The 12,879-nt window shown below is 34.9% G+C and overlaps 1 protein-coding gene across 2 annotated transcripts in view; it reads right to left on the bottom strand.

The window, feature by feature from the left end:
• The window catches only part of LOC143237394 (uncharacterized), a 51,067-nt gene that overhangs the window by 19,369 nt on the left and 18,819 nt on the right, over nucleotides 1–12,879 (bottom strand). For both annotated transcript variants that reach the window (XM_076476602.1, XM_076476601.1), the window contains exons 3-5: nucleotides 6,722–6,838; nucleotides 6,004–6,174; nucleotides 453–506 (exon numbers count right to left, since the gene is read on the bottom strand). In XM_076476602.1, coding sequence (XP_076332717.1) covers nucleotides 453–506; nucleotides 6,004–6,174; nucleotides 6,722–6,838 — 342 coding nt within the window. The remainder of the gene's footprint in view (nucleotides 1–452; nucleotides 507–6,003; nucleotides 6,175–6,721; nucleotides 6,839–12,879) is intronic.

A 12,879-nucleotide genomic window follows, 5' to 3' on the forward strand; every position in this document is an offset into this window, starting at 1 on the left:
AACTGGACAACAAATGCTGCAGTTTATACTTTCTACAAAACATGTTTTAATTCTCTCTTACAGAGGCGATACGTTATAAATAAACGTTTATTTGACTCGTATAGTGTTTGACGTTAATGTGTCTGAAGTGGGTGAAATACTGACGCGTATAATTTCGAACATGAAACTGTCGTCAGTTGAAATGAAAGAAAACTTAAGAAACTGTTGTCGTTGCTGTTGATTTAGTTGCTCTCGAATGTGAGTTTTATTTTCACCACAGCTGTCCCGAGATTTGAAGGAGTTTCCTCAGGTGAGCATTTTTGTTGTGTTGTAAGTTTTGATAAGTTTATTACGAGTATTAAAAACAAATAAAGTTAATTTACAGTTCAGTTGTACTGATTCTACTCGTTTTCGATCTTTTCAGTTAAATATATCAAGTACTCTATGCATTAAGGACTAAGTCTTAGTGACACCTGCTGGTCCTACGGGGCCCATCGGTCCGCGTGGTCCTGGAGTCCCTGGAATACCTAGAAAATATAAGAAAAGAAACTTTTTCAGTATTAGTTTCTATAAAAAAATGCTTATGTATTTAGACCTCGCCTTAAAAATAAAATATCATAGGAAGGCACTATAATAAAGCGAGAGGAGAACCGTCTACGGTAACACAATATAAGGTTGTTGGTCAACATAAGAATCATTTTTTTTTACTCACATACAACACGGATTTCTTCTTAAAACACACCACAGTCATTATTTAGTGTTCTGAGTTTTAGTTATCTTTAGTTTTCCTACCTTAAATAGTCCACTTATCTCTGGCACGCTACGGATAGCAGTACAGGAGAGATAGATGACATGCGCGAAAGATCGACAGAAAGAGAAGACTGTGAAAATAGATAGTTTATTGTAACGTCATTAAAGATAAATAGGCCATTTCTAATCCCCAAACGAAGCGCTTCTCTAGCGATATACGTTAATTTACCACGAACGGTGTTGCTAGAGGGAAAAACAAAATCGATACTTTCACACAAGTTAATGGTTACTTGCACGAGGTTCACGTGCAAGGCGTATTTATTAATTCCTACACAAGATTAATAATACAAAAATAAATCACCAGTCTTAGAGAATCTCTTCATAAATGTGTGACAAATCGCTAAGTGACATAAAAGTGTTGAAAAATAAATTGCACGTTTTAAGTTTCTCTAATCGAATCCAACTTAGAGGAAATGAAGGGTCAATGCGTCGCACCATAAGATATGTGTAAGAAAGTAAGTAAAAAAGTCTTCAAAATTCATTAAACTGAAGTTTTGTGTCTTGTTATTTCATCTTACTTCGGTACACAGGAAGTATAGAAAATGTGACACTCTTTATGATGAACGCACTTTGTACAAATAACACGACAGATTTCGAAACACCCTGTCTCTTCTGATGTATGCACTGAATGTTCGTGTCTCACACTCTCTTCGTATAATAGCCCTGACATGGATAATGGGTTTTACTATATCGTTTATAAGCTGAAATTGTATAGTTGTTTTTTTCCCGTCTTAATGATCGAAATGCGTGTTAATTTCTCATTTTGGTGTTAGAAAGTGTTTTATTCTGTTTTAACATCAGAGGTTCTTGTATTGATGTTTTGTCGTTACAATAAAAATGTTTATTTGTTCTTGAAGTATTTTGAGAACTAATATTCATACTTGAATAAACATATTAATACTTCGTTTTTAGGGAGTTTTGGTCCTCTTCTTTATATTTTCACATTTTTATATACTTAAAATTGTGTTTCGGTAACGTGTTTTTATACTTGAAAATGTACTAGTATTTGGTTTACTCCACTTGTTACGGTAACGTTATTTTTACTAGAAAATGTACTAATATCTAGTTTTTCATACGTGTGTTTTGATTACGTGTTTTTATGCTTGAAAGTGTACTGGTATTTGGATTTTTTCATGTGTGTTTCGTGTAACATATTTTTTATACTTGAATTAGTGTGTCATTTTAAGCTGCACACGTTTTCATAAGACGTATTAGTATATTTTGTTCAACAAAGGTTAACATTCTTTATAAGATTAGCAACAAGAATGAAAATGAAATTGCAAATATTTTCAAATATTTTATGGTTTCTTAAAAATAAAAGGTTAAGAAATATGTTATATTAGTGCTATTATAACACGAAAAAACAGGATTTCTGTTTAAAATAAGCTTTCAAAGAGAGGAAAAAGCTTGTATTTCTTCTCACAAAAATATACCAGCAAAGAAGCTTGAACTTACGTGTGATGATTTAATGAGCTTCTGGCTTCAGTTTTCTGGAATAACTTTCATTGAATACAGTTCAAATGGGATCCATGCAAAAAAGTATAATAAACTTTACTTTTTTGTCTGTATATTTGTAATCGCGTCTGTTTTGAATGAGATAAGGAGGATATTTAATGTAACTATGCGGGAAAACCTTGGAACTTTACCTGTAAAATAATCTGATTTTTTATTGAATATTCGCAATCTCAGCAAAACCTTATTCAGTCAGTATATGGCCGAACCTGCTAGTTGTCAGACCCCAAGGCCAAATATAGTTGTCTTCAATTGAACATTGCTGACCAGAAAGAGGGTATCAAGTCTGCAAGAACCCCTTGACCACATGGCTACTCACAAACAAACAGCAGAACTGGCTTCACTTTTATAACGTGCTCATTGCTGAAAGTGCATGGCGCATTCAACGGAGTATCATAGATTCGAACCTTGGATCTTCCAATCTAACTAACTGGCAGTGCCCTGTCCTTGTATGTGGTTAGTCATATATGTGAAGTGATTAATATGTGATAATAAATAATTTGGTATACGGAAGTTACAACCAAAGACACACAGGTTAGAGAAACTGAACAAACAAATTTAATAAAAAATGAATTTTGCACAACTCACAGTTTGGTGTGTGAAAGATAGGCCAACCCTTGTTGGTTTAAAGGTAGTCTCAGTTTAATAGTGAATAAACTTTCTCTTGCGTACAATTACAATTCGTCATCAGCTATACTTAATGCACTAAATATCATTAGATATCAGAGGTTTTATTTTGTTGTTCTTGTTGTCAAATTTGGTACAATAGGGGGGGGGGTAAACTTATCGAGCGAATGTATCTCAAGACGGTTGGTATGTGTATTAAAACTTTGTTGCTGTTCTTTATTTTATTTTAATAAAAGTTTTAATACCCCTATCAGCCGTCTTGAAATACATTTTTACTTCAAGCAGGTTTCTCGTTCATCGCAAATTAACGAGCGAATTTCGAATGTTTTTATTACATGTACTGTTTGTGGATTCATTTTAACTTAAAGTAATATCCAGACTTATTAGCTTTCAGTACGTAAAAAAATCTTTGTTACTTATAATCTTGACAAGCAAAACATTTCAAGATATTTTATTTAAATAGGGTAAGAACAAAGCTATCAGTGTGTATACAAACCCTAAAACGTTCATTGTGGTAAATCTCACACCTGCCCCCCTTTTGGGATCCCTCAGTGGGACAGCGCTAAGACTAAGAACTTTCAGCGATAAAATTCGAGAGTCGATTCCCCTCGGTGAACACAGCAAACAGTCCAAGATGACTCTACTCTAGCAAACCAAAACAAATCCTTGATGGTACAATGGTTATCTCAGGGACATGCAACTCTAAAATCTATGGTTCATTTACTCGCGGTGGACACAGCAGAACTGTGACTTTTCTCTAAGAGAACTGAAACCAAACCTGCACTTCGTCTATTTAAATTTCATAAACTAGATTAATCGAAAATGTCAAGTTATAACCACTTTCAAACTCAGAAGTAAAACTGATATAACGACGTCTGAAAATATACCTGACATAAGTGTGGGTAAATATTACAGAAGGTAATAGGTACAGCATATTCTAAAATTCGTTTAACGTGCATTTTTACTTCAATTGTTTGTTTTGTGAATTTCGCACAAAGCTACTCGAGGGTTATCTGTGCTAGCCGTCCCCTAATTTAGCAGTGTAAGACTAGAGGGAAGGCAGCTAGTCATCACCACCCACCGCCAACTCTTGGGCTACTATTTTACCAACGAATAGTAGGATTGACCATTACATTATAATGCCCCTACGGCTGAAAGGGCGAGCATGTTTGGCACGACGGGGATGCGAACCCGCGACCCTCAGATTACGAGTCGCACGCTTTAACACGCTTGGCCATGCCGGGCCTCATTTTCACTTCAATATTCTCAACTACATGTATATTTTTAGTTTTCGATTGTAAGGGTAGAATTCCTGGAGTGAGAGGACCACTCTTTGTGTATGAATATAAATTTAACTGTCCTGGCTTCACCAAGGAGATCCAAGGTTCGTATCTCAGGTATTTAAACACCTTGTTTGTTGTGAAGCCCAATCCTAATCAAGGGGCTATCTGTGCTCATCTCACAGAGGATATAGAAACCAGGTTTTTTAGCTCTCACACTTATCACTGAGCCACTGGTTAAAGGTTGAACTCTCTTATAAAAGCACGTACTCAGAGTAGACTGTTGTGAATCGCATTGTTTTGCGTACGCAACTATTTGTTATGTCTTCTGTGTATTTAGTGTATTAAAGTGTAAAAGGTGTAGTACAGTCGTTGACAAGAGAAAGCTTGACGGTATCTTAAGGTCAGCTTCAAAATAAAAATACTGGAATCCGGGTTTCGATACCCGTGGTGGGCAGAGCACAGATAGTCCATTGTGCAACTTTGTGCTTAATTACAAATAATCCTGCTCACGTGAAACTTTAAGCTTGCTTTAAGAGTGTACTATTAGTTTTTCTGACTTGTCTCTTGAGTGGGACAACGTTTCTATCTTAATGCCAAAGAAATCGAACCGTTTTCCTATTCGAGGGAAAAGGAACAAGCAGTCCTTTCAAAACTAGAACTTATAACGTCTACGCTAATATGCAAGCTTTTCTTTCAGTTTTAAAGTTATCTGACGTAAATCGTTTCACTAAATAATCCATAAGAGTTTTGGAAATGCAGACGGTGTACATAGCCCTGAAATTGACACCAAATCCAATTCAATAAACATGTGTCAAAACAAAGCACGTTAAAGAAAGGCGCGCGAGAATTTATTCAATGGCTATTTTACTGTAAGGTTATTTACTCAGTAAAGACACTCGTTTAGAAACCTTTCTTATCTGTTTCGGTCTTTGACTAATAGTGTACTTCTTCACGGATTGTACTTGACCATCTGTAGATAATTATTAATTTATTTTGAAATATGACCCTTTTTAGAATACTGTGAGTAATAGCTATTAGAAGACGACTGACAATGTTGTTGAAGCATTTTTGCCTGACATACGTCAACGCAAATGTTGTTTTTTTGTTTTACAGCAGAGTACATCCTAACAGTTAATATACAATATCTAAGGTACTAGTTGAAATGATATTTACGTTACGTGATATAACGCAGTTCACAGATATAAAATACAGTTTAAACCAAAATCTTAGGCATTTTTGAGGCTCTTCAATTTCATTGTGGAGAAAATGCGATGGGTAAGCCCAGGATAATATTATTCAAAAACTTTATCAGTAATATTGTTATGTTACACAACTGACTGGGTTCACAACCAGTGTTTTTCCTCATATTTAACAGGAGTTTTCTGGCTCTGTAATGACCATTTTACATCGAAGTAATAAAGTTGGGTAAATATTACGTTTCGATTTCTCTTCAGCTTGTTCATCCAAGTGAAATGGATTTTAGCAAGATTTCGTTTGGCTGTTATTAAGCTTAAAGCAACAATGAATTGTCTGTGCTTTGCCCACAAAGGGAAATCGAAACTCGAATTTTAGAGTCGTAAAACTGCAGATTTTTAGCTTAGTCACTAAGGGCTGTTATTTTTTATAAATAATTCATTTAATTATATGATATAATTGCTCCATAACACTACCAAAATTTTCGCTAAGTTATTTAGTTTTGAGTTATAAGTCTTGTTAAAAGTACTGTAAAGTGGCTGAAGTATTGAAGGTATTATAAAATTTTTTCGATATAAAGTTGATAATTATATCTTACCGTTTGTGCCATTAAGTCCAGGCCTTCCTGGCGTTCCAGGAATACCTGGAACTCCGTCATTCCCAGGAATTCCATCAATGCCATCACGACCAGGAACACCATCTAGCCCTGGTTCTCCAGGAAGTCCATCGCGTCCATCAAGGCCGGGAGTTCCAGCTAGGCCTGGATCACCTGGACAACTTATATATTACTGAAAGGCTTCGAGTTTACTTGATGAATATGTTTGGGGTACATTTATAAAAAACATCATCCTAATGTTATGAAAAAAGAAAAGAGTTTCTTGATGTTGTCAACTTGACGTTTAAAATGTCTCCTAAATTGATTTAAAGTTTGAGATTGAAATTTTACTTGTTAAAAAATCAATTTTATTTTACTATGAAATTTGACTTCTTATCATCTATTCAAAATATATTGTACAATATTTTCCTGTAAAGCTATAATTATCAAATGTATAGTTTTAATGGTATTCAGTGTTATGTTACATATAAATGAAAATACATGTAAAAAGTATCATATCTAAATACAACGTATGTATTTAATCCACTGTAAATTAATAAATTACAGCACTCTTTGTCTAGTGACCCAAAGGATATATAAATATACACCTGCCAGGTGTTACAGCTGCTGTTTATACGTTATTATTATTGTTTATTACTTTTCATTACAACTCACTTTACTTCATTGAATATTATTAACTCTATACTGGTGAAAATCGAACCTTTTGGACCGACGGGTCCATGAGCACCTGTTAGACCTCGAGGTCCTGGAGGACCTGGTTGTCCAGAAAAGCCGCGTTCACCAGTGTCTCCTTTTTGTCCTTTATGTCCTGGGGAACCTGGTAGCAAAGAAATTAAAACATGAGTTACATACTTTAACATTAAAATAATTTCTGATTATTGACGATAATTTAAGATTTTCAAAATTACTCATTCCACAGTGGTAGTCTATATATAAAAATGGCAGCTAGTGGCTCAGCAGGTTTACGACTTTAAAAATCTGGTTTCGATACTCTTGGTACAGATAGCCTACTGCGTAACTTTCAGCTTAACAATAACAACTCAAATCTTTAAAGGTTTCACTATCTGTGACTTTTTTTATGTAAAACCCACTCGATTCTATTGGATCATATTCATAAGTTGTATTATAAGTAGGTTTAAGTGATTATTAATAATTAAATCACATAATTACTAGCTTAGAGTCAAGTGCTCATGTACAAAAGAATGAATACTAAAGCAATATTTAAGAATCTAAGTGATCCGACGAGAAATGAAAGTGATCACCATACGTCCAAGAGTCGATAAAACTGAGAGTTACATAGCATATGGGATTTGTCAAAGGAAACTGTAGCTTCCATCTTTATACAGATGGCTCTAAGCTCTATGATACCCTTCCTTCCTTTCCTTGTTTTTTCCAGTCTATTGAAGCACGAAATGTTTCCAATATTGAGAAGTTCAATCAATTTTGCAATTCTGTGGGAAGAAATACCCTAAATGTAAGCTAGGATAACGGAAAGTTTATTAAATTTCTTTCTTGCTCAAAGTTAAAAAGAAAACCAAAAAGTCAATATAAGTATGAAGTGTTCGGTGTGCCGTGATTCCAAACTTTACAGTGCTCTCAGATAATATACGGATTTTTATTCTTAAACCTTGTAAGACACCACTTCTTAGGGAAATTGCTTTGATATTTCGAGATACGAACACAACTTGGATATTAATGCTGTAAGAAACTACAGAATAAGAAGGCTGTTCTTGGAAATGAGCCCATAAGGTAAAATGATAGCTTAGTTGAGATAAACGACAAAACAAAATTTTAGTCGTAGAACACGAACCGATGATAAAGTGAAGGTATAGGCTGGAAGATAAAAATAATAAAATTTTAGGTTGAATGAAATACGGTTAGGAACAAGTGAAAATTAATTTAGCTTCACCATAGATAGAATAGTGATAATGATGATATATTATCATTATTTTATCTATAATTATAATGTTGCTATGTTATTACTACTGTATTTATGGTGATAATGTTGCTATATTACAGAATAACTGGAAACGTTTTTGTTACGAAAATAAAATAAGTATTTGGGAACGTAATGAACAACTGGCTATTAAAAAGAATTGGTTTGGCTTATTTAGAATTTCGCGCAACACTACACGAGGGCTATCTGCGCTACCCGCCCCTAATTTAACAGTGTAAGACTTGAGGAAAGACAGCTAGTCATGACCATCCATCGTCAACACTTGCGTTATTTCTTTACCAATGAATAGTGAAATTGCTCGTAACATTATAGTGCCCTCACGGCTGAAGGATAAAGATGTTTGGCGGGTTGAGGTTTCGAACCCACGCCCCTCAGATTGGGAGTTAAGCTCTCTAACCAACTAGTCATGCATGGGCACTTAAATAACTATAATTAAATTTTGTTTGTTTTAAAGCAAAGCCACAATGGGCTATCTGCTATTTTAACCGCGTGGAATCGAACTCGAGGTTTTAGAGTTCTAAAATGTATTTTATAAACACAAAATAGCTGAGTCTTAGTGTTATTGTAAACCCAGTCGGCTTGTGAAGCCGTGTGATTTAGTGATGAAGGAAGATGTCACGACGAATGGATATACAAATGTTATTGGTGAAGGAAGGTGTCACAACGAATGGATATACACGTATTACTGGTGAAGGGAGGTGTCATAATAAATGGATATACACATATTATTGGTGAAGAGAGACATCACAACGAAAGAATGTACACATATTATTGGTGAAGAGATGTGTCAGAATGAACGGACATATACATCTTATTTGCTTGTAATGTTCGAACCATTGTTTGAGGATACATTGAAGTTTCAAAAAACTAGTTGTACAACCTTTTGTTGGCGCAACCAGACTATACATCTTTCTGACCTAATTTTCGGGATTGTTCTGGAACAAGTAAAACAACTTGATGAAGTATTGATATAAATCCAACAGAACGCCTTTAGGACTGTGAAAATATAAGAGATCACTACCATATCTAAACATTTCATGATTGTTGATAAATATATCTCTCATTAAATATGCCATGTAAATTTTTGTGCATGTTTCTTGTATGTAGTTATTTATATCATTGAAGTCAAATGTAGGATTGCTGTAAACTTGAAATAATCGTATTCTTTAGACAAAGGTTACATAAGTGTTTTAATATGTATAAGTTATATTATAAACTTCTGAAGAGTAGTCATACTGGTACTAAGGACTTGAATATACTTATCTAATTTTAGAATTATGGGCTAACAAACTAAGACTCAGGTATGTCATAAAATGTTGGATACATAGATGATGTTACCTCTTCTATTTCCTGCAGTCATGATAAATCTTTCTCGCTGCCCTAGCATTCAGTCTGAGTTACAACATTATGATGTTAAGTAACGATCGAACAGCCGTGTGGAAACATTCGATATTTATTATACGAATAAAAGTGTTTTGTTATTCGTACGTTTGTGTCACTTATTTTATCAGAGGCCTTTTCTAAGCGTTACCACATTCTATAACACTATGATATGTGATAGAAAATAACGAGCACTGACCACCAAAATATTATATTGCGCGAGTTGATTTTAGTTGACGTTGAGTGGAATTGGTTTGATTTGAATTTCGCGCAAAGCTACTTGAGGGCTATCTGCGCTAGCCGTCCCTAACTTAGCAGTGTAAGACTAGAGGGAAGGCAACTAGTCATCACCAGCCACCGCCAACTCTTTGGCTAGCTATTCTTTTACCAACGAATAGTGGGATTGACCGTCACATTATAACGCCCCCACAGCTGAAAAGGCGAGCATGTTTTGGTACGACCGGGATTCGAACCCGCGACCCTCGGATTACGAGTCGAACGCCTTAACACGCTTGGCCATGCCGCGCCTCGCGCAAAGCTACACGAGGGCTATCTGCACTAGCCGTCCTTAATTTAGCAGTGTAAGACTAGAGGGAAGGCAGTTAGTCTCATCACTATCCACTGCCAACACTTGGGCTACTCTTTTACCAACGAATAGTAGGATTGACTGTCACATTATAACGCTCCCACGGCTGAAAGGGCGAGCATGTTTTGGTGTGACTGGGATTCGAACCCGCAACCCTCGAATTATGGATAGATGTCCCACCTTACCATGTTGACTGGAATTAAGAACAAAGCTATACAATGTGCTATCTATGTTTTCTCATTACGGGTTTCGAAAACTCGGTTTCTATCGGTGCGAATTCGCAGATATACTACTGTGCTATTGGGGGGGCATTCATTTTTTTGAAAACAATAAAACACTGTTAAAATATATTATGGTAAGATTTTAATTTAACTACATGAGAATTATATTCCTATTTAAGCGAAAATTATTTTATAGTAGCTGAAACATATCTTCGTTTGGAAATAGTACAACCCTAATTTTACCTAACAAATCGCACACGGTATATCGTGTAACAGATGGTCTAAAAGTTACTTATAGCTGTTGCTGGAGGAGATTTTTAGTACAAGATGTAAAGGTTTTTCTCAATGCCAAAAGGAAAACGTAAAACGTTGTGAGTTCTCAACATGTGCTCATAAAATATTGTTCTTTCGAAATTCATGTCACATAAAAACAATTCAAAACTTAAGCCCATTTAAAACACTATTTTCATTTTATAGAATCCACTGCTATTAAAGGTAAAGTTTAACGTGAACGTTTTTAAATTGCTATTTTAAAATATACGCAATGCAAGCGTAACCGTTCAGCGTCTGACAATTGCAGAGGTACTGAAACTACTTGCTTGGCTTCATTACAATCGATAACACCATTTACCAGCTAAATATGAACATCTCCTAGAAGTAAAAAATGACAACACACATCCAGGAAAGTACCAAAACGATTTATAACTTATAGGTTCCACAGACTCGACTATTAAAATCCCTTGACGACAAGGAATACCGAATTTAAAATCGTAAAACGATTTTTCTCCCAGGAAGCTAAATGTCTCAACCAGAGAAGCTGTTATCGAAGGAGCAAAGGGCGCTTTGTGATATAGATTTTACTTTCAGAAATAACGATCGACATTCACAGCTATTTGAACCATCAAGCAGATTGCAGATGCATGAGTGAAGTGGCTGTAAAGAAAGGATAGTGTGATCTAAGCTTCATGGGAGGTGGTGGGAGTATTGCTGAAAAAAAAGAATCGCATTTGTGTACGTAGAATTTTACAAGGACTGACCGTTCTAATATATACTTAGATATTCAACCAATTCAAGAAAAACTGCTCATATGCACAAAGCACAAGTGCTTCTCTTCACTGATATTTCTCATGTTAACCGCAGTGGCGCTGTTTGCTTGTTCCATTCATCCATGGTCACTTAGATATAAACGATAATTACCTAGAGTCCACGAATAATTTAATTAACGAGCCTGGAACAAATAATTTAATGCTATATAAGTGTTATACTTTACGAGCTAAATGTGAGGTTGGTCACCTAATGGATTTTAGCGCCCATTAGTTAACTTTCTGACGTGAACCAAGTGCACTGAATGTCACTAGGGGCTTATTGATTTTATTTTGTTTACACTAAAATCTTAAAGACTATAATATCGGTTCTAATTCCTAAATATCGAGAAACTGAAATATTTCACACAAATAAGTTTATAATCTGATTAAATTCAATTCATGAATCAAAATATGGAAAACGATTTTAACAACTTATATCAGTGCATACTTTAACGCAACGAGTTGGCTTAAAAGATACTCTTGTATTGCTATTGAAATTTATTTACATTAAATAAAATTCAGTACAATATTGCAACTAAACGGTAAAAAACAAAAAAATCATCATTTGTAAAGCCCATATAATTCTACTTTAAGTATTCCTTCAGTATTCAATAACAAATTTAACATGTAAAACACGTTCATGATACATGGTGAGCATTTACAGTGTATAGAAGTGATGCCACGGTAAACAATCACTGATATTTTTTACAATGTCTACGAGTGTTGTCACGGTACAAAATTACAGCTAGCTTTACAATATATACAAGTGATGTCACTAAAAATCACAGATATCTTTTACAATATTTACGAATGATATTAGGGTACAAAATCACAGACACATTTTGAAATGTCTACCAGTAATGTCACGGTACATAATCACAGATAACTTTTACAGTATATCCAAGTAATGCCACGCTACAAAATAAATGATAGCTTTTACAGTGTCTACCAGTAATGTCACGGTACACAGTCATAGATAGCTTAAATTTACAATATCTACGAGTGATATCACGGTACACAAGCATAGCTTGCTTTTACAGTATATACAAGTAATTTCACGATACATTTTGTGCAGCTAAAATCACTGATCCCAGACTACGGTTCGCTGGAATCAAATAATGATTGTATATCTTATCAAGTTGAGTGATTTCTACAGTTATAATTTGTAAAGTATTATTATCGCTCGTATCTACAGTGTTGCTTACAGTTTAATTTCCTTTAAATAACAGTAATGATTTTGAAAGGTTAGGCTTAGTTTGTTTTACAAATATATTGTTAGGGTTATACTTTCATAGATCACTTTTTGTACATTCGATTACTTTCTTTTTGACATTCGCAGTTGGATATTTTCTTAGTGTGTCAATGTTTTTCTTCTAGATTAAATGTTTTTTGTTTTTTTTTAATTTCCTGCAAAGCTACACAAGGACTATCTATCTGCACTAGCAGTCCCTAATTTAGCAGTGTAAGACTAGTGGGAAGACAGCTAGTTATTACCACCCACCGCCAAATCTTGGGCTACTCTTTTACCAACGAATAGCGGGATTGATCATAACATTATAACGCCCCTACGGCTGAAAGGGCGAGCATGTTTGGTACGACGGGGACTCGAATCCGCGACCCTCAAATTAC

Source organism: Tachypleus tridentatus, chromosome 13, assembly GCF_004210375.1.
Source record: "Tachypleus tridentatus isolate NWPU-2018 chromosome 13, ASM421037v1, whole genome shotgun sequence".
Taxonomy (NCBI): domain Eukaryota; kingdom Metazoa; phylum Arthropoda; class Merostomata; order Xiphosura; family Limulidae; genus Tachypleus; species Tachypleus tridentatus.